The sequence below is a fragment of the Seriola dumerili genome, unplaced genomic scaffold (genome assembly GCF_002260705.1).
Source record: "Seriola dumerili isolate Sdu_G_001 unplaced genomic scaffold, Sdu_1.0 BDQW01000230.1, whole genome shotgun sequence".
NCBI classification, from domain to species: Eukaryota; Metazoa; Chordata; class Actinopteri; order Carangiformes; family Carangidae; genus Seriola; species Seriola dumerili.
Window position 1 is genome coordinate 2,063,492 of NW_019174485.1, and position 22,326 is coordinate 2,085,817.

The window sequence follows — 22,326 nt, forward strand, 5'->3', positions numbered from 1 at the left end:
CATTTCCCTCAGGAGTTGGTGGAGACCACAAACAGAGCTGAATGAGAGTGAATGTTGGACTGAGATTAATCAGGTGGACAGAAACATGACTCCACATGAATGATATTGTTGTTCCATAACTGTTGGATGTGTAAATAAGCAACCGTTCACCATATCAACTAAAAGCTCATGATATAATGTTGATGTTTATGTAACATTTAGTGGCCACTCAATAACAGACCATAAACCTTTAGCACTGGGCAGGAGAATAAGTATTAGTGATGTTTGTAATTAGCACCAGAACCATTTCATTATGCACAGTTCAGCTGTCAAACTCTTTATTTGACTTTGTCAAGTGCAAAAGCATGAGAAGTGCTACAACTGCAAAATACAGATATAAGATACAAAAAAGGGCGTAGACAAATATGTAACACTGCTTTATAACAAAATGCATTGTACAACACAAAGGCAGCTAGAAGACACACAGGTGAGCTTTGGCACTATATTGTTACATATGGTACACACAGAGCAGGACTATGAAGGCCAGTGGAGGCATTATTTGTTCACTGCTGAGCTTCCTGTTTCTAGTTGGCAAATTGTGAACAAAGATTTATATTAAATACATTGATAGCTTTGGCTGTAGTGCTTCAGTTAAACTGGAGAAATGTAAAACGTTTGGGTTTGCAACACCAGTGCTTGACCTATGAATACGCCGCTGCAGCACATAAACAATACTGCTCATGAAAAGCAAAAATATATACAAAACAAAGCACCAATATATACAGAAATATACACACACAGAAGAAGATGGGCCTTTTTTTCATTCCTTTAAGTGAGATCCTGAAACTCTGAAAATCTTGTGCAACTTATTTGCCAAGAAATAGGTGAGATTAAGATTCAAAATCAAACCCTTTTATGCTTTGTGCTGTGTAATGATGGGGTCTGTTTGGAATAGGGAGAAAAAAGAGCCTCAATCACACTTTAGTAAACCTATGAGTACCTCTGCAAAATCAGTCCTCTTTCATATCCTTTAAAATCCCATGAAAATGGAGCTGACACGTAACGTCCCACTTTTTGGCTGAGAGAAGAAGGGTGCTGAAGTCTAGAACAGGCTAGAAGTCATCGTCAGTGGCAGAATTTAACCACAAAATACATCATTTCCTTTTGGTTTTCCTGGTTATCTTTCCAGGTTTCGGGGAAAGGGTGGGTTCCCTGAGATCTGCCCACTGCACACAGGAAGTACATATGTACGTTGATCAAAATAAGACAAAAACAACAACACTACAAAGACCAGACAAAAGCACAAGACAACTACAAACTATTAATACCTTGATAATACTTACTAGAGTGTTTCTATAATGTAGCTGTTAAGGTATTAAATGAAAACTTGACACAAGAGTTAAATATGGCGTTGGATATCAGCTCCATTGGAAAATAAAGTGCTAAGTACAAAATGAATGAATGAATTACTCGGCATGGTAACAATTCAGGATGCATAAATGATGCAAAAGCTTTGGCAACGTTTATAGTCAAGATACAGTATGAGTGAAGCTTTTTCTATTGGTTTGGATACCAAGCTTATTACTTTACACCACACCCCATTAGAAAACAATCTACTTCTGAACAAAAGTGCTTTTAAATCAACCATATCGAACACAACACAATAAAAAACATTTCTAGAAGACACTCAGACTGGGAGTCAATATAGCTTTATGATGGGAGAACTTGTGTAAATGTTCAGTACTGTTAATAAGTGAAGGCAAAACCCTATTTTTTCCTTAACTTTTATCTATAACCAAACTTCTCCACTGAGCACCATTCTTCTTTTCTTCTTTATTCCCTATTTCGAACACTATACGCTACTTTGTTCTGTGCTACGACCACTTGCTACTCCCTCTTGTCACTACTCATGGCTTCCCGTCACCTTTTATCTGCCTTTCACCTGGATCAGTATGGAGAAGGTGGTTATATCTGCACCCTGAAGAACTAGCTGCTGGGATCCCAACAGTCTTGTGTTTGTGTGTGTGTGTGTGTGTGTGTGTGTTTGTTTCCTCTTGCTCAGTGGGCTGAAGTGTACGACACATTACCATTAGCGTGTCTGCAACTACAGTGTTATTTCTATGCATGTTAACCTGCATGTGCGTATATATCTGTGTGTGCCCATATGCAAATTCGTGTTCAAAACCATAAAACATGACTGTTTTCAGACAGGCCACAAGTACCCATGGTAACCGAAATATAAAATATAAAAATATGTGGACAAACAACATAACTGAGAAATCAACAATTTTTTTTCTGAGATATACAAAAAGACTGACTGCATTGTCTGCTTTCAGTTCGTTAAGTCCTCTGGTGAACACGCTCATGTGTTCCTGTCAGCGACCCCACGCGACCTCCAGGGTCGTGTGGGGTCAGGGGTCAGTTTGGGTCTGTGGGAAATAAAGAATAAGTGTATTTCTTGGTTTAAATGTTGACCTTTACATGGGTGTTTAAACCAGCTCACTTAGCATCCGGTGGCCTGCACCTTGTTTCTGAGAGAACTGAACTGGGATTTGGACGGATCACTTCTTGTAAACTTGCAAAGTCTTATTTTATTGCTTTCTGTTCAGCTTTCATTTCCCCAAACTTAGTCTCTGTGATTGTTCTTGTTTTCTTCCTTTCCCCTGGGTTTAGAGAGGGGCACCTGGGGACAAAACCTGCTGTCCCCGTCCTCCTCTCGTCCTTAACCCAACATTCACTCCCACATTCTTTTCTTCCGCCTTTCACTTCTGTTTTTCTCTCCATGCAGAGTCCTCAGGATTTGGGGTGTCCAGTGCCGTGCCTGTCTAAGTTGGGGTGCACCTTATTTTTGAGGGGTGGGGGCTTGCGTTTTCGCTTGCGTGTGGGAATGGTGGTTGTGTGAGCAGGGTGGTTAAACAGGCTGGAGGAGGGGAGGGTGTCTCTCTCTGTGGGAGGGGCAGGAGTGGAAGGCAAAGAAGGTGCGGTGGGTGTTTTGGGCAGTGGGACATGGGTAGGGGGAGTGTTTGCTGATGAGACAGGGAGAGAGGAATCACAAGCAGACTTATTGTTGACTGGTGTGGGTGGAGGTGCACTGACTGAAGACTTGGCTGATGACTGAGGAGCGGGCGTGAGTGTAGAGGCAGAGACGGGTCTGGGCTTTAAAAAGGGAATAGGTGTGGCTACAGGAGTCTTTTTGGGGTTGGCAGCAGTCTTTCCACAGTCCTTTGAAAGTTCACTTTTAGCCACCTTTTTCACCTTCTTGATCCCTTTGTGTTTTTCTTTGCCACTCTTTCGCTCTCTCCATCCAGCAGAGTCCTTGTCGTCCCCCTTTCCCCTCTGTCCTGCCTCACTCCTCCCTGCCTGACCACCGCCTGCTCTCTCTCTCCCTCTACACCTTTTCCTCTGGGCTTGCTCCAGTCTACACTCGATGTGGTACAGATCCTCTGTTGCCATGGTGACACGGTCAATCTGTTGCAGCAGGGCATCAAGAGTAGGAAGCAGCCTCGAGGCTTCAGTCTCTTCCCTCTCCCTCCAACTGGCACCTCCCACCACCACTCCTGGGCCGAGGCCCAACCCAAGCCCCAAGCTGACCCCCGGGGCTTCTGTCAGGCTGCAGGGGCTGGAGGAGGCCGGACGCCATGAGGCCTCGGAGCCGGCATCGACGCTGTCTGGTGTAGGTGGAGAGTCCGGACCGTCTAGTGGTGGCAAGCACAGGGACTTACAGTCGCTGGTGGAGGACGAGCGCGATGGTGGCAGCTCCATGCCTTCAAAACGCACCTTGTGACGAAACTAAGAAGAGGATGAAAGAGAAGATGGAAGATTAGGGGAAAAGTATGGGAACTGATGTGTTTCTTTCTAAATAGGACTAGAAACTCAAGACGTTAATAGAGTGTGTTCTACCATCAATCTTTTCATATTTTGTCCCAATAGAATCTCTAAAACCTTCATTGTGTTTCTTTCCTGAACACTTGTTATAGAGATGAAACAGGAAATGTACCTCCTTGGCCCGGCTCAGTCCCATCCACATTTTGAGTCGTCTGAGGAACAGCTCGACCATCTCGTAGTCTTGAAGATCCACAGCCGGACGGTACAGCTCTGCTCGTGCACGGCGGTAGTTCCTCAGTAGCACAGAAGTGACCAACCAAAGCAACACCAGCCGAAATACAGAGAAGCTCGCGTGGAACAGCAGTGAAGACATGGTGCTAGAGGGACCGGTTATCGTCCAGCCGGGACGCCACGATAACAGCCCACCAGCACCCAACAAAGACAGACAGGCGGAGCTCACACTGCCATAGCCATCCAATACAGAGTGGAAGAGCTGGAGTCAAGGAGAGAGAGCAGAAAAAAGTTTCAAACAGATCACTCCTCAAAGTGCTTCAAAAAATACTGGAAAAATAAATAATAAAAATTGTAGGAAATAAAATGAAAAAAAAATAAGAACTGTGAAATTGACAGAAATCCAGGACTAAAAACAGTGTGTTCCAGCAAGTAAGCAAAACACTGATATGTCAGGTACGAAGACAAAAATGCAAGAACTCTCTCTGTGACCACGTCTAATATGGACAAAATTTTGACCTGATGGTGGCGGTATATTGTAAAGATACAGTATTGACCTCTTCTTCAAGCTCCCGGTGAACGAATCTAGCTGAATTTTGGAAAGCTACACTTGGAAATAGGTCTGTTACAGACGTGGATCGATGGATCAAGGCCACTTTTTGAAACCATTTTTTACACTGTCCTGCTTAAAATCACTCAGGAGCAAAGTAAGGCCTGTGATACTCTGTGGTAAAGAGGAGGTGCTCACAGTGACACAATAGTTCTCTGTTGAAGAAATATTCTTTTCTATTTATCATTATCCATCATCTATCATTATTATTTATTTATCAAATCACTATATTGTTACATGCTTTTTAGTCTTCTGTCCTCTGTTAGTCATAGTTCATGTAACATTATTACTACAACAGTTATGCTTCCATTCTGGCAGGGCTGTCTCAAAAACACACATTATATCTCAGTGGAACATGCTAGTTAAGTAAAGGTCCAATAAAAGAAAAAAAAAACAAGCTGTTGGGTATTATTGTGTTATCATGTACACAGCGGAGACTCTTCCTCTGGTATTATATATTTCAAACTTAGAAACTTGACAAGACTTGGTAAACACTGCATAAATATTATCATATCTTTTAGAAAAGATATTTGGCAGTCACAACAGTGAGGCTGTTATTGTGGTCTAGTAATAAAGATGAAGCCATGTTATTCAGTCTGTACTAAAGTGAATGCTTATTGGAAATTCCATCTACTGTAAAGAAAGTGAACTGGAGGCATAAGAATCAAACACAGCCTTGCATGAAAGGATAAACAACCACAAGGTTATGTACACAATTGTACACTTGTACATAATATTCAATGTACAAGTTTACAGTATGTTTGGTGTGTGTGTGTAGGAGAGGCTCAGTGAGAGAAACAGAAGGAACAGACATGAGAAAAAGTCTGACCAGGTGTCCTGTGTGTGAGTAAGCCAGCATCAACAGCAGTAACGCCAGGGCGACTCCCAGCAGCTCCCAGAACGAGCGCCGGAGAGCTCTGCCAAACACGGCCCACTCTCTGAGAAACCGCAACTGGTGGGATGCCTGCATGATCACACAGAGACAGAGAGAGAGAGAGAGAGAGAGAGAGAGAACGAGCGAGCGAGAGAGAGATAGAGCAAGCGAGAGAGGGACGGGGGATAGAGAGAAAAAAAATATGTGAGAGAAAATAAAAAATGTATTAATGGTAATAAATGAAAAATTTTATTTTCATAGTCATGACTATCACCTCTAGCTGTAATGATAACATTGTACACATTATATAACATTTATTCAGCAGATGCTTTTGTCAAAAGACTTTAATCCTGCACAGACTCACATTGGGAACAATTAAGGGTTCAGTGTCTTGCTCAAGGACACTTGGACACGTGGACAGGACGAGCAAAGCCTGGGTATCAAACCACCAACCTTACAGTTTAGCCAAATTAGCTAAATTACTTTATCTGGAGTTAAAACTCAAACTGAGCACACCTGTAATGGTAAGAGTCTCTCAATAATACCCAGTACCCTTCGACTTCCCTCATCTGTGACTCTCAGCACCAAGCCCATTGGTTCTACTGACGACACAAATCTTTAAATAATGTCTCACAAATTTACAGTTTTATTTTCTAAAAAGAAAGCAACATTTGGGTACTGTAGTTTTAAGAATATCTTACTCAAACAAGAGTAAATATTTGCTGGGGACTAGTTTCAGCTGTGGATTAATACACATTTGATCCAGCAGTATTTCAAATAAAGTGCAGTGCAACTATGTGGCTCACTAATGTGTTTTCAGCAGCTTTTGGACAACAATGGAGCGCTATGGCACAGAGGAATAAGTTCTATCAAGCTGCAGACACACAGATGAAACCTGCTGGCTGGATCAATTCGTTGTTGGTTTTTTTCTTTTCATGGAATTTAGTGACAATAGTAAAAATATGAAATATCGACATAAATACTTTAAACTGTTATGGTTGTTCTTTTTAGTGATAACTTGTCAAGTACATTGTCATTATTACTGACAGAACTGATGACCAGAATTACTAAACAGAACCAAAGTTGTAATAAACAAGCTCTATCCTTTAATATATTTATAATCAGCCCTCTGTCTTTCTCTCTTACCTTGAGCACCAGTATGAACAACAGCAATGCAGACATGACTGTGTACATTTGACTCTGCCTGGCCAGGGGGTGAAAATCTGTGAAGGCGTCCCGCGGTTGCATCACATACGACGCCCACTGCTGCGTGGCCATGGTGCAGCGGCTCAGGTGCAGCCCGCACACAGACACTGCCAGAGTCAGTTTACAGATGCCCAGGAGTTTCCAGGCTGACAGCAGGTACCTGTAGCCCTCTCTGAGGAATCCCAAGATCCCCCGCACCAGGAAATACAACACCAAGACGAGGAGGACGATCTGGAAAACAAGGAATCACAAAGTTTCATTGGAGATGTGTCGGCAAAACAATGACGCCAAAGACAGGGGGAAGGATTCAGTTACACCAAAGGGCTCAATAGTAATAATAGTTATTATTATCGTAATTATTGGGAGTGATAGAGGGGTTGCCAGGGGTTACCGTGAGTAGGAGCTGCAGATCCAGGCCTGTGATTGGCCACAGAGTGATGACAAGGAGGTCAAGACTGGATTGGGCACGCTCAGAAACCGGGAACTCAAACAGGAAGGAGAAGACAGCCAGGAGGTTTGTGTTGATGTTGTAGAGCGAGAACTCCACAAACACAGCACGAGTCCTGGGAACACATGCATAAAGATAAGATCAGGAGCCAAGTCACTTCCTGTTTTGGAACCAACTTTAATATTTTATTTATCTTATTTAAGATGGGTGTTTCCATTACAGGAAGTTTTATTTCAGTTTTGTGGTATGAACAGGATTAGAGGTTTGTTTCTCCCATCAGTTATTATTCTCAGAACAGTTGTTGAAATCAGGCCCACATTCTTAGCACATTCTTTCTGTCTGTTTTCTGTCTTTCATTTCAATGTTTGATGTTTTATAATTTTTCTCGTGCAACTTTTTAATGACTAAGTCATAGGGCCAATTGCACTACAGGGACTTTAAAACTCCATTCCAGATTTATAAAGCCTTGAGTATGCATGGTTCTGTTTTATTCCAATCATTGTGAAATTGTGTGCACATGCACATCAAGTCCCCATCTCTACTCCCTTATTTCTGGCCCCTGGACTGTGGAACAATCTGGTCAACTCCTCTTTTAAATCATGTTTTTAATGATTTTATTGCCTTGACTTATGCATTTAATATCCGGCTGAGCACTATGAAGTTGTTATGCTCAGTTCTGTCTTCTACTTTAATTTAAAATTTCTTAAAACCTAAAAGTTTTTTTTTTCCTATTTCCAGATTTTTTTCCTTCCTTGTTTACTACCTGTAGTCGAGCCAGTGCAGCTGCTGCAGCTGCTGTAAGGAGGAAGCGGCCTCCTCCAGGCTTCTGTTCAGCTGGTGGACCTCGTCAATGCTGTTATACACCCTCGCTTGACCCAAACGCCACACCCTAGAAAGATGAGTGGGAGGATACGCAGAAGAGAACATGACACATCAAAGAAAACCAGATGTTAAACAAACACTAAATCTGGCCAAAAAGTTAACTTAACGGCTGCTTTGTTACAGCCAGGTGTTCAATCCCTTTCTTACCAGTTCGCATCGCTAGCACCAGAAGCAGTGAAATCCTCAGCGTCTTTAGTTGGAGAGGTAAACCAGCCCTTTCCCCAAACACTGCCTCCTGCCCTGGCACCACCTGCAAATGGGAGAAATTGTCAACAAGATCAAACTGAGATCAAATTTGCCCAACTTAATCACCCCCCTGAAAAGTTCATTCAAACATGGAAGAGAATGAGTTCAGTAAACAGATGCTCAGAAATAACTGGAGTACCTGTGATGCTACACATGAAACATTTGATGCATTTTACTCAATAGAATTGAAAGAAAAACATAAAGGAATAAAGAAAAGATTTTTTTCATGTGTATGGTTCAATAAGTTAGAGAGAGTTTCTGTCAGATCAATGAAGCCTCAGTGACCACATTTCAGTCTCACCCCGTGTGTCGCGGATTTGTCGCAGCCTCAGCGTGCCGAGTAACACACTTCCTGTGTCTCGCAAGAGGACAGAGTCATCCACTAGCCGTGGCAACAGGGACTCATTCAGCCACATCAAAACATTATCTCGGCTAAAAGACAAATCAGGGTATTTGTCACACACATTGCTGTCAAACATACAAAGAAAATCATACAGGACGTTTGTGTGCGCACAGGATGACCATACATTTGACTAGAAGAAACTCTAGTTCTGCTCTTTTCAAAATAAACTAAATTCATGGACACTTGAGACACTTTTTGAAAATTTGTTCTCTCTTGGTTTGAATAAAATAGCACATGTAGGTCGAGTCTCAAAAGCCCACAGGATTTCTCCTGTGGTGCTCAGTCATGGAAGTTGCCAAAAAATCTTTTTTAATAGCTTGACACACTGTATGTATGTTTACCAAAGAAATTCTGAAAGTAAGTATTACAAGCACACAATTAGAAGGTCACTGAAAAATGAGATGTTAATCTCACAGGAGCATACTAATAGAAGAGGTCCAGGTCAACATTTAAAAAAAACACATTTCTATTGGAAACAGCACAGTATCTTATGAGGTTTGTGTGTGTGTGTGTGTGTGTGTGTGTGTGTGTGTGTGTGTGTACCTGCTGATGTTGTGATACTCAGGTGTGTGTAGGGCTTGTTGCAGCTGAGTGCGCAGTCTTAGGCTGTGCGTGTCTTTGGCCGAGTCAGAGTAGTTGAGAAGTAAAACCACCAACAGGAAAAACATGTAAACCAGGAAATTCTGAAAATGGGAACCAAATATTTTGTTATCACAAGAGACATAGAGCTTTAAACATCTACGACACAGTACAAATATAAAAACAGCCTCCAGCATCATCTATATCTACTGACTCACCTTCAGCATGGTGTGCAGCATGTGGACCTTGCGGGCCTGGTGCCGTGCTTGGGACAGAGCGAAGCCGTGTGGTGGTCTCACCTCAGGGACCCGCTGGACCACTCTCTCCACACGGGGGAACTCCACAAGCACATCCTGATCTTCTGGACGCAGGCGACGCACACACACTGCGTAGTAAACTGCCTCACACAACACCTGTGGGACAGAGGATTGTGTGAAAATAAAAATACGAAAACCTCAAAATGTTAACAGGACCACACCCAGATGGGAATTTAGTGAAAAGAAATTTTGGGTGTGTGCACTTGCACTCCAGCTTTTCCGGAATAAAGAAAAATAAATAAGAAAAATTGTTTTCAGCCTGATGTCTGTGTGTTGAGTCCTTAAAGGTCCCATATAGTACAAAGGTAGATGTCCGTGTGTTGTTTGATTATAAAGCAGGTCTAGGTTCTATATTAATACTGTGAAAGTATCAAAGTGCTCAGTCCACAGAGAAATGCACACAGCCTGTATTCAAAAACGAGCCATCAGGACTTCTGTAACTTTGTGATGTCACAAAAAAGACACCTGGCCACCCGGACCCACCATCCAAACCTTGCAGGATTTGGTTGCTCAAAGCTCATATATTTCTCAAATATTTGGTTCTCAGAGCCCCCTCTCTTCTGATTGGCTCACTGACCTGTTGTAACTAGAGCTCCAGAGGGAAGCCTGAGAGAGGAGATGTAAAACTACACTGAGTTTTTGGTTATTAAAACCACAAATATATCTTCTTATGGATAGAAACACTTCAAATCATCAAATCACAAGTAAAATGTAAAATATGGGAACTTAGTTAATTGTTTCAAGGGTGCCAAAGTGGCAGAATCATAAATTATTTAAATCAGCCTCAACTGGTTGAGGCAACTGATTTTTTGGGCCATCTGGGGTTAGCACAACAAGCTGTAAACATAGCACAATATTATCAACTCATAAAAGCTGTTATGGCAAATGAGTTTGTGTTGCTTATCTACACACACAGAAAAATCCTCATTAATTTAAAGTCATATTTTTGGCCTTCCAATATTCACTCAATTGTAGCTCTGTTTTTGGGCTCCACCAACGCCTGAGGGAAAGACCTGACTCTTTAGCTGTTAATTTCCTCCACTGTGTTCACCAGCTAGTTGCTAACTCTGCCTGCTGTTTGGTGCTGAAACTGGTGAGAGTGAACCAAAACATTAAAGTTACTGACAGTAAAACCAAAACATTGAGCAACATGCAACATGCAACTTGATGTAAAAGCAGAAAACAGTAAGTGTGTGGAAAACAAGCATCACTGAACATAAACATGTGTGTTCGTGTGTCTACCTTAATTGGCTCCAACAGAAGGCACGAGCACAGGAAACTGGCAAAACAGGAGATGAGCCACATCATGGCCATGCTTTGACTGAACCCCTGGCCTGCCCAAATCGAAATGCCATTCGCCAGAGCGATCCCCGCCCAGCTGCCCCACAAGGCGGCACGCCCACACCAGGGAGGGAACCGTCTGGGACGACACACGTCTGTCACAACTGGAGAGTGGAGAGAAAAAGCCAGAGGAGAGAGGGAACTGCATAAAGAACGGTTTGTGAAAGGAAATACTGAAAAGGAAAAATAAAAAGACCAAAGAGGAAACAAAGGCCCTAGAGATGAAACTAAGACGAATGATTGTCAATAAAAACTAAAATATAAAGGAAGGGACTTCTGAGAGTATACATGTTTCTAATTAACAGTATCAACTATTTAAATATAAGGAATTTGCATTTTAATTATATTGTTTGATACAAGATAAGATTGGAAGGTTTCACGCTTTGAAAGTTAAATAACTAACTAACAAAACAATCAGGTTAAGCTGTATAAATAGTGTCCCAATATCTTTGGACCCCATGCTGAAACAAGTGTGCCTTTTAAATTTGTCTTTTATCCTAAGAAACTGGGGTGGTTCATGTCTTCCTGTATCACTTATCTGACCAAAGAGTAAACCAGCAGAGTAACAACAGAACGGTTTGCAGATAATTGATCCATGAGGCAAATAACTTTAAGATGACCTTTGGAGTACAATTTGGAGATCTTTTACAATGACTTTGTTGTTGTGATGGTAAATCAGATTTTATGTAACAGGCAGCACAAATAAGTTCTTGTACAATCGACAAAAAGGACCTTGTCATTTTGCTCGACAAAATAATCCTGAACCAATGTAGTAGGAATGCACACACAAGGACATAATAGACTTCTCTAACATTTTCTGCTAAGCTATCTTGTCTACTGAGAGAACAACCAGTTTTGATGGAAATAATACGGACCAGGGTCAGTAAACTTAAGCGAAAGATGAAAGTAAAAATCCATTGATTTTACTCCTAGTAACAAACAAGCTAAAAAGTTACTTATCAAATTTCTTATAACTTAAAATGCTGTTAAATTTAAGGGATCACCAGAGGTTGATGTTTTGTAGTTTTTGGACAAAATTTGTCATAATAAATAATATGCCATCTGAAGCAATATGTATAATATGTATAACTATTATTATCTTTGTTAAATGTATTCCTTCATCTAACAGGTACAATGAACATTAACAGACTCATTTCTGACATTTGTACATTCTCCCAACCCCAACATGGTCCCACATAAAATTTGAATAAATGAATAAATAAACCTTTTTTTTCACATGGTGGTTAAGTCAATGATAAAAAAGGACTAGAAGAATATGCAAAATAGCTGCACCGTAAGAGATTTGATTGGATTGATAGAGTGGTTGGTGCTTCATTTGTCCTGTAGTGTCTTTAACTTAATAATATAATTAATCATAGGGCGACAAACAGACTCAAATTTTTAAGATGCCCCCCTCAAGTTTTGCTTGATTTTCTCCAGGTTTAAGAACATCATGAAGTCTTTAGAGGTAAGCGGTGGCTTCCACTTCAACAATATCCTTCTGTGTGCTGTGTGGCCATTATTGCAGCGCCATGATTAAAGCCTGAGCAAGGTGTTTGAAAGGAGCTGACCAGTCCAGACCAAAACATGTGTGTCATGTTTGCTGGTCAGTCTAGATAGAAGTTCACATCAACTTAATGCCGGTTTCTGGATCCATTTTTTGTATACTGATTGCCCGATAGTATAGTTTCTTAGGTTAGGAAGTGCCAAGCCGTTTGTTTTTTTATTCCACGAATAGAAGATTTGGGTAAAAAGACAAAAAGGTACAAAAAGCATGAGCACATTCATTTCAATGCAATTTACCAAGCAGTGGTAATATGCAAACTATACGACCTTACCAGGTCCCGTTGAAATTTTTCAATTAAGGAAAGAAAATTGTTTTTGTAAAGGTCTGATAACAGTCAACCAATATTAACACATACATACTTCTGGACATCTTAAAGGGGAACAATAGGTATAAATATTTGCAATCACATTGCTTTAAGTAAGATGTTTGTTGCTTGATAAATTACTTTTTCTTCCAAACACATGCACACGCGCGCGCGCACACACGCACGCACGCACGCACGCACGCACACACACACACACACACACACACACACACACACACACACACACACACACACACACTGACTCACTTTACACACACCTGTATTTGAGGTGAAAGCAGTTTTTGGTGGGTTCCTTCTGTCAGATTCGAGAGGAAGAGGCTCATGGAGGAGAATCACTTCAGTCTTATCTCCCAAAATGCTCGACCTGACACACCATATAATTAAACATAAGCAGGTCTGTAAATGTTACTAGTAATGCAGGTAATTCTTTGCATTTCTTGTGTCGGAGGTGAAACTTACAGGTCAGCCATCTCACTTTCATCAGCCTGAGGAAAGAAGTTCTGTTTATCTGCCAGGATGTGTTTGATTAGATCCTCATCTGTGAGTGAAAAGATGTTTATGTACTCAAAGAACTGAGGTTATTGGTACTGGCAGAAAAAAAGGCTTCCTACTGTGGTTACCTGAAGAGGTGAAATATTTGTTGCGTTGGTCAGTTCCCTCCTCGTCATCAGGGTTAAAGGTCATGTCAACACCCAAGTGCCTGCTCCCCTGACCCCTTTTCAGCCTTGGCATTCCTGCTCCATGCCCTGCCCCTCCCACCACAGACACGTCACTCAACAGCTCTGACCAATCCCTGTCCTCCGTCTCCTCCTCTGCCATGCCCCAGCTCTCCACACTGAAATACACAGTGAGAAATGTTTACTATGTTGTGTGACTTCAGCAAATTATTCAGGTACTTTAACAGTCTTTTTCCTCTCTGTCTCTCTACCAAACAACAAGTTGTTTTTCAGAGAACAATAATGATGTTGTTATAACACTGGAATCAGTGCTGAGACAATTATGGCATTAGAGTTTATAGTTTTGACAAGTGATGAGAAAAATCCTTTTTTCTCATTTGATTTTCAACTGAGGACATTTTTGCACTTTCAGAGTGCAATTCTCTAAATCACAAACAATTTCCCCTTTTCTTTTTATTATTCTCACTTCATCTGACAGCTGGCAATTATACTTGGTATTTGTATTCCAATAATGAAATCATGCATTATCTAAAACAACTGCCTTGGCAACAGAGTAATTCACCTTTTGGTTGATGGAGTGGGTAAATCCACATTGGTTTCTTCTGAGTTGGTCTGAGAAACAGATAGATAGATAGATAGATAGATAGATAGATAGATAGATAGATAGATAGATAGATAGATAGATTTTAAGTTAATATGAGTTCCATAATAAACTGAAAAACACATAAAGGCATCTGAACTTTAACTATAATCATATCAGGCACCAATCAATTTTAAGTCCCTGTCTTTTCCCGTCAGACTGTACCTCGTCATTAAAGAAGAGGAAGGAACTTCCAGCCATGGAGTTTTCCAAGTCATCGATCTCCACAGACTCCTGGTCCACTTGTTGTGGCACCTGCTCCACAGACACACACTAATGTTCACACACACATGCACAGACACACACGCACGCACGCACGCACGCACGCACGCACGCACGCACGCACGCACGCACGCACACACACACAAAGAGAAAATATTCAAGTGGCCTCTGAGAAGCACTGAAACCTTGATCATGTTTTAGTTTTGGGGAGATTTGAGTTACCTTGCTGCGGCTCATTCTGAAGAGCGTGAAGACGAGCAGGTAGAGAGGGTAGACAATCAGACAGGTCACCACACCTACTGCCACAGTCTCTCCATTTAATGAAGAAAGCCTTGACACGGCCTGCGGGCTAAAGCACAGGATAGCATTCAAATGTGGGAACTAATCACCAATTGCAATGTGGAAATTCACAAAGACAGCAGGCAGAGAGGACAAAAACACAAACGACACACATTCCTGTACCTGTATCTCTTATCCACCACGATGCTGTACCACAGTGTGTTGGCCAATAGAAAGAGCTGCAGCAACAAAGTGCAGCAAGTGGCTCTCTGCAGGCGGGTGAAAGGGCTGCGGAGGGGCCTCTCATAGAGTGACAGCCACAGGTGGCTCTCACACAGCGCCCTCTGCAGCTCGCACCGCGCCAGGCGGGGCAGCTGACGGAGCACAGCCTCCTCTGAAAGAAAGGGAAAGAAACAAAGTGGTACCGGCATCAGACTGGCGTCAACCAACAGCCATATTCATCATGGATGATTGGATTATAGCTTCTTACCTGATGCCTCCACCTCAATCTCTACACGTCCGTCAGTTCTCTCATTGTCGACTGACAGCCACTCCTCAACCAGGAAGTAGTAGCTGCTTCCTGTGTGCAGGTCTTTCACCAAGACATACTGCAGCATCCATGCTGGGGACAGACCTGAAGGAGGGTCATGAAACGATGGTTTACTCAAACATCGGCTACTTAAACTCTGTGATTACAGGGCTCTGTTATGTGTGTGTGCATGTGTCTATACCCTTGTTGTCATGCCAAATTTGTATTTTCCAGATGCTGCCCAGGCTGGTGTCTGTGGCAATGTGGAAGATATCAAGCGCGTTGCGTGAGAAGGCTCCTCTGCTGTCAAGATGGCGGTGTCCACTGCGGCTCTCACGCCCGTACAAATTGATTCCCACATGGGCTGTAGTGCCTGAAGGACAGACAGAAACTCACTATATCAACTTTAATGGACATTTAATTTGGATTAACATAGTTTTGGAAATTTTCATCATTAAATTGCCCCTGAAAAAGTGGGGTCATTCATCTACAAACTCTCTTCTCTACTCTGCCATGTTTCCTGTCTTTACAAAAAACTACTTAATTTTAAAATTGATCAACATTAATCAACTATTTTAATAATTGTTAAATTGGTTGAGTATTTTTTTCAAGCAAAGAGCTTAATATTTGATGGTTCCCGCTTTTTAAAAAGTGAGAATATGCTGTTTTATTATAGTAAACTCTATCTATATCTGTGGGTTTTGTACAAAGTAAGACGTTTAATTACATCACCTTGGACTTTGGGAAAATGCGATGGACACTTTTCATTGTTTTTTGTTATTTGAATGTTTTAGTGATGCTTTACAAATAAACAGGTTAACCAAGTTATTGAAACAATAATCTGCAGATGAATCGATGAGGCAAGATGAAATTAATCTTTAGTTGAAGCACTATTTCAAAATCATTATTATATATATTTACCCTATTGATTTATTTAATTTAATATAAATGTAACTACATTATAAAACATCAAAGATGTATTTCTAGCTAGATTGTTTTATTCAGATACTAGAATTGCTGCTTTTAATCAATGCTGTCCTATAATTACAGTAGTACAGTGGAACCTTAATATTTACAGTTACACACTCATTAAGCTATATAAACAACACCTTTTCTCACTTTTTATCATCTTGACATAAGATGAGTAATAGTGACCCTAACTCACCTGCCCCTCGACTCCAGCCAGTCTTAACCTGAACCTCATACTTGAAGAGTCCGTCTTGGCCGCAGAGTGGAACAACACCAGCCCGGCGAAGATCCAGCTGGTCCAACTTGTGCAAGATGGCTGCTGCTACAAGATAGCTTAGTAAGCCCAATACACACACCAACAGCACAACCAGGCTTGGTGCACCAGAACGTTCCTGAAGGAGAGGGGAAACGGTTTAAGTGTGTGTTCATCTGGCGAATATGCACAAAAAGAAGGCATGTTTTTTTTTGTATGATACTGACTGGCACTTTAAAGCTGATGGCATTGATTGGTACAAACACGCTTCCACCGAAGGCTGTGAGGTGCCTGGTGCGGCAAACAATCCTGCTGGGGTTGGTTTCTGCCAGGGGCACCATGCCATCTGTCCGCCACTGCTTCTCACTCTCACTGAAATACTGACACAGGGAGGCAAACACCGCAACCTCCAGACGAACACCCCCAGGCTGAGAGCCAGGGCTGCAGGGCGTGCTCACGTTGATGTAGTAGTCCAGTGTGGTGTCGTAGGACCTGTGTAACACGGGACAGAGGGGACACTGTCTGCTGTAGTCATACAGGACAGGAAACAATATCCAAAACAAACATGCCTCAGGTTTTATGGCCACACTATAGACCTCCCCCAGCAAACATGAGTATTAAATTCTAAACTAACATATTTAGTACACATCATATTACAGTGCAGTGAATGAACAAGGGCTCGTACTCTGGTGACAGGAAGAAGGTGTATTCCCTGTGGTCCATATCTTGCCCCCTGGTCATACTAGGTGTGATACGTTTTCTGTCTGTGCAGTTGAACTCGTTTGGTTCTTCATGGGAATGAAGGTAAGCTGTGATGTACAGCTCCTCTTCATCCTCTTCTCTTTTATCCTTCTCTCTGGCATCTGGAGAAAGAAAAGGAAAACTAGAATTACCACCAACCAGCCAAGTTGCAGGAAATATGGTCACAATGTCTCCTTCCTGAGTTATAGCATTTTTACACAGTGAATTTGACCTTTAACCCTTTGGATATGAAATGACAATACTTCATTTTATCCTATTAGATGTTTGTGTTAAATTGTGTCATAATTAGCGTATGAATTTGTGAGTTATGGCCGAACACATGTCTTGTGAGATCCCAGTGACCTCTGACCTTTGAACATCAACTTCTAATCAGTTCATCCTTGAGTCTAAGTGAATGTATGTGCCAAATCTGAATAAATTCCCTCAAAGTGTTACTGAGATATTGCCTTCACGAGAATGGGATGTACGTATACAGGGATGGACTGTCGCCCTCAGACATAATGATGAATGAGCATACTTAAACTGAGTCAATACAATTACAAATAAAATTATAAAACTGTATACAATTAACAAAGTAGATCAATGAGTGCTGTTTAACCTCTTTATACTCGTTATGTTAATGCAGCTATAGATTGTATGTTATCTCCCTAGTTGGTCCATGTAATAGCTCTATGTTGGCAAGCCAGTTCAAAAGTCACACTGCCACTTTCTCATGAATAAATACTTAAATACTGAAAAGATTCATAACCACATATCATACAATATAATAACATCCGATGTTCTTTCATTTATAAAGAGAGCAAGGGTTGCCAAAACAAAACAGAATAATTCTTTGTTAATCCCTGTGAGAAAATTGCACCATCACAGCTGCTTGGATACATGATGAGGGTACAAACAAAAAGGAAAAGGCTGCAAGGGGCCACTGATTTTGAAATAAAGCCAAAAATAACACTGCTACTAAATTACAGCTTCAAAATACCTTCCTCACTCAGTGTCAACAAAAATTGAACTTCTAAGGTAAGCCAATGAGTATGTTTTGTATTAGATTAGACATGTGATGAACGTCAAGAGCTCACCCTCCAGAGAGGTGAAGTTGAGCTGCACAAACAGCCCTGCCTGTCTGTTAGTATTTCCCATGCTGACCCTGACGATGACGGAGTCACAGTGGCTGATGTTAACGGCTCCAGCTGTGGGCAACCCTCCATTACCAGAACCCTCAACTCCAACATCACTGTTGCCATTGCTAATGGCAACAGTGATGGCCTGACTGTCATCCAGGCCTGAGATTGGGATCTGGGTGCCATTTTCAGTGCGAAACTCCATGGACGCCACCTCGGTAGAGACGTTGTAGTTCTCCACATAGTTGAAGGGGAAGGGGTTGGACTCCACCTTGGGGAAAAAAGAAGAAGGGAGAGAAAATCATAAGAGGAGGTGAAGTGGATAAATTGACATCTTATAGAAACTGAGGGTGAAACAGAAAAAGGTAAGACAAAACAAGTGCACTTCAGGCAGGTCATTTCAGTGTTTGCTCATGACAGACTTTAGCAACAGCAGTTTTCATGCTGCCCAGTTTTTTGACAGACATCCAAAGACGACGAGCATTCTGTACTTGATTGAGTGTTTTCTGTCAGATTAGATGTTTTCTGATGTTACCTGAAACAGGAGCTGCACGATGCCGTTTCCTGCAGCAGCTCTGACAAGATTGGCGTTCAAAGCTCGCGGGATGGAGAAACGCTGACACTCTGGAAAGAGAGAGGGGAAGGGAAGAAGAGAAGATTAAACACATGTTCCATCACGGTCCTGTTGTCCAGCTTTCTATAGATTATGAGGTGATGAACATGATCACCTACAGAAACACAACTTTCATGAGACAGTAAGTACACACCTCCACCTGGACTGTTGTCATGGTAGCAGAGCAGGCTCTGGGGGTCGGCCAGTTTTCCTGTGGCAGCGATCTCAGCTCCCCTCAGCATCAGTGGCTCCTCGTTGAGCACCCGGGCGTGCATCAGGATCATCATGAGGACCGAGGACAGGCTGTAAGCCTTCGCTGCCACTCGCAGAGGGTGCGGCTCTGGTGAAGAGGGTGAGGGGTCTAACAGGGTGCCAACTTGCTCCTCACCAAAGGAGGAAGAGGTGGAGGGGGGTGAGGGGGAATCGACATAGGCGGTCTGAAGGTAAGACTGGGAGGCTGACTGGCTGACCTGATGGATCAGATCACCTGGAGGGAGGGAGAAGACATGAGATGAGGTTAATAGCTGAGATTAGGAAAAGAAGAAAGTGGGGAAAAAGTTACAGTTGCCCAGTTTCCTTCACTGTAGTTTGTTTTCGCCAATAAATCTTTCAGTCTTGGAGTGCAGGAGGCTTTTTTGAGAAACAGAGTTAGTGAGCCAATTACTGACAGATGGATTGTAATTAGATGATTGGTTTGGATCAACGATCTACTGTAGATTTTCACTGTTTTCCTAAATATGTGTCCACAAATGTCTTTAGTGGAAATAAAGGATAAACTACAGAACACAAAGGTTAACCAAATGATCATGTACAAAACAAGTAGCATAAATACAGTAACACCATGAGCAAGTATTACAGTTGATCTATGCATCTCTATTTCGGTCTTCAGTTTTTTTCTATATGTTATCTGGTGATAAGCAACACCAGTGAGAGGGCGTTGTTCTCCACTTTGCAATAAACATACATGAATAAATGAGAGGTTGATAGCTCCTAATTAATGTTACACTTTACTTTCATTCATATTTTGAGACCAGCACTGTTCTGACAGATGGAAACACTCATGGATTCACAGCCAATTTTTCTTTCTTACCCATGATGTTCAGGATGTTGTCAGCTATCTCAGTAGGAGTGACGGTGCCCTGCTTGGTGTCAGTCTGCAAAATCTCCAGCATGGACTCCAGCTTGTTCAGAGTGCTGTTCTGACACTCCTCACAAATGAACTCACGACTCACCGCCTGGGAAACACAAACAGAATTGATCATTTCTTTGCTTTCCTTACTGTTTCCATCTTTTCTAGCTTTCCCTTCAGCTCACTCACCGTGCACTGAGCCAGACCAGCAGAGGTCTGCTGGATGTCGTTTACAGTCGTCAGGTCCAGAGCCGTCAGAGCTCTGGTAATGTTGCTGCGGACTCTGACTCGGTAACTGCGCTCTTCTCGGGACACCCATGCTGACCCCCTGCTCTGCTCATACTGAAAGGGAGTATAAACAGGTATAAGTATGCTTCATGATCCTGTCGATGCATCAATTGATGTTGGGTGATTAGACCTTTCGTACCTCATTTAGGACTGTAATAAGAGCCAGTGATAACTCTCTGACCCTCTGGGAGTCTCCTTGCTCCAGCAGCTTTTTAAGTTTGCTGTCTGTCAGCTCAGACAGCCAATGAGGAAGGCTTCTGTACTCAGGAGGTGGATCTGGCATCACAACTTCCATGGACCTGGACACAAACACACAAAAAATGCACTGCTACTGAATATTGTGTTTCAAACATAACAATATTGGATGGCATCTGTGGGCTGGTCTTCCATTTGGTCCAGACTGAATTATCTCGGTAACTGTTGAAATTAACTGTGAACTGTAACTGGACTGGCACAAATTCTCTTGAAGACATATGTGGTTCCCAAATCCAGATGACTTCCATGGTCACCTGACTTTTCTTCTGAAGACATCATGATGTTCACATTTGTGGTTTTCAGTGAAATGTTTTAACATCTATTGGATTGGCTACCTCTCAAGATGAACTGTAATAACTTTGGTCATCCCTTAAATTTTCACATTAGCACGCTAACTAGAATTACCGCCATACGCTTGTATCCCTCCGTCTATCAGCCAAGTTACAGGAAATGGTTACAACCTCTCCTTCCTGAGTTAGAGAATTGACTAATGGCCACATCCTTGAGTCCAAGTGGATGTTTGTGCCAAATTCATAGAAATTCCCTCAAGGCGTTACTGAGATATCGCGTTCACGAGAATGGGACGTACGGACATCCCAAAAACATAATGCCATATAAAAAGACTACCACCAGGGTAAACATGACACCTACTAAACATCAGCATTGTCATTGTGATCATTTTGCCATATTAAAATTACTATTTAGCTCAAAGCACTGCTGAGCCTGAGAAATTACCTTCTTTAGCTTGATTTCATGAAGATTTTTGGATCTTGTGCAGCTCCTCTTAAAAGCAGAGAAATAAACTTTTTCCAGTGCTGACGTATAAATAAATTGGGCTTTTTAATCCTTAGAGGGCACTGACTGGCTGGTGGGCTAATCATGCTCAATTTACTGTATTTTAAGAGGATAATGCACTGAGAATCAATACCGCTTTCCAAGCAATTCCAGTTAGATATATAAAAAAAGACAATCAATATAAGCATAACCTCAGAAATCCTGTCGAGTGGTTTGCTCCCTAGCAGGCCTGTTTAACTTGCTGCAGATAGTGCAAACATAAATAATACTGGAGGCTACTCTTGAGCAGCACATTTTTAGCTGCAGCCAAACATTGTTCAAATGCTTAGAATTGTGAAATTAAGCTCCCAGTCAGTCTCTGAAGATACCAAATATGTCAGGTTGAATTTAATTGAAATGTGCAGCTGAATAAATGTAGAATATTTTTATTTAATGGAAAAGTGCAACCATTAAAAAAACTGTGATTTTGGCTTTGACTATTTAACTCGCAAATTAATACAGAATATACATGGTATGTGATACGGTCTGTCAGTGTGAAATAAAAATTATTTCAACAACCGTAGAACTACTTGAGGAAAAATAAGGGAAAAATTGTATTATATTAAGGGGTTTTAACCTAGGGCTACCAAATTTAATTACTGTAACAATATTGTTTTAAAATACTTTTTCTGACACACATGCACAGAAACATTTGAGCAGGATCCAACTTTGGGGCCGTATGATATTGTCCAGATATTCCTGTCTTTCACAGGAGCTGCTGATCCCATAATAATATGACAGCTAAGAGTGGCTAAATTCACGGTTCAACACCCTCTGATGCAAGGCACTAAACTGTTGCCATTAGTTGCCAAAGGCCTAAACTTTATTGAGCTCTATGGTGAAATTCTTGGGCCAGAAGTGAGCAACAGAACAAAAACCTCGGAGATGGTGGGGATTTATTGTACCTCTCAGAGAAACTTCAGTA

The 22,326-nt window shown here is 41.7% G+C and overlaps 1 protein-coding gene across 1 annotated transcript in view; it reads right to left on the reverse strand.

Annotated features, from left to right (window-relative positions):
* Positions 1 to 59: 59 nt before the first annotated feature.
* Positions 60 to 22,326, reverse strand: part of pkd1 (polycystin 1, transient receptor potential channel interacting) — a 68,968-nt gene continuing 46,701 nt past the window's right edge. Inside the window, exons 28-56 of the mRNA XM_022755617.1 lie at positions 20,452 to 20,611; positions 20,214 to 20,366; positions 19,986 to 20,130; positions 19,056 to 19,382; positions 18,818 to 18,906; positions 18,241 to 18,553; positions 17,088 to 17,256; positions 16,630 to 16,894; positions 16,346 to 16,541; positions 15,383 to 15,553; positions 15,142 to 15,285; positions 14,835 to 15,045; positions 14,595 to 14,721; positions 14,316 to 14,423; positions 14,073 to 14,122; positions 13,454 to 13,668; positions 13,293 to 13,371; positions 13,091 to 13,197; positions 10,843 to 11,045; positions 9,502 to 9,696; positions 9,248 to 9,387; positions 8,603 to 8,733; positions 8,203 to 8,305; positions 7,937 to 8,062; positions 7,117 to 7,288; positions 6,666 to 6,956; positions 5,475 to 5,609; positions 3,977 to 4,297; positions 60 to 3,768 (exon numbers count right to left, since the gene is read on the reverse strand). Coding sequence (XP_022611338.1) covers positions 2,773 to 3,768; positions 3,977 to 4,297; positions 5,475 to 5,609; positions 6,666 to 6,956; positions 7,117 to 7,288; positions 7,937 to 8,062; positions 8,203 to 8,305; positions 8,603 to 8,733; positions 9,248 to 9,387; positions 9,502 to 9,696; positions 10,843 to 11,045; positions 13,091 to 13,197; positions 13,293 to 13,371; positions 13,454 to 13,668; positions 14,073 to 14,122; positions 14,316 to 14,423; positions 14,595 to 14,721; positions 14,835 to 15,045; positions 15,142 to 15,285; positions 15,383 to 15,553; positions 16,346 to 16,541; positions 16,630 to 16,894; positions 17,088 to 17,256; positions 18,241 to 18,553; positions 18,818 to 18,906; positions 19,056 to 19,382; positions 19,986 to 20,130; positions 20,214 to 20,366; positions 20,452 to 20,611 — 5,842 coding nt within the window. The 3' untranslated portion in view covers positions 60 to 2,772. The remainder of the gene's footprint in view (positions 3,769 to 3,976; positions 4,298 to 5,474; positions 5,610 to 6,665; positions 6,957 to 7,116; positions 7,289 to 7,936; positions 8,063 to 8,202; positions 8,306 to 8,602; positions 8,734 to 9,247; positions 9,388 to 9,501; positions 9,697 to 10,842; positions 11,046 to 13,090; positions 13,198 to 13,292; positions 13,372 to 13,453; positions 13,669 to 14,072; positions 14,123 to 14,315; positions 14,424 to 14,594; positions 14,722 to 14,834; positions 15,046 to 15,141; positions 15,286 to 15,382; positions 15,554 to 16,345; positions 16,542 to 16,629; positions 16,895 to 17,087; positions 17,257 to 18,240; positions 18,554 to 18,817; positions 18,907 to 19,055; positions 19,383 to 19,985; positions 20,131 to 20,213; positions 20,367 to 20,451; positions 20,612 to 22,326) is intronic.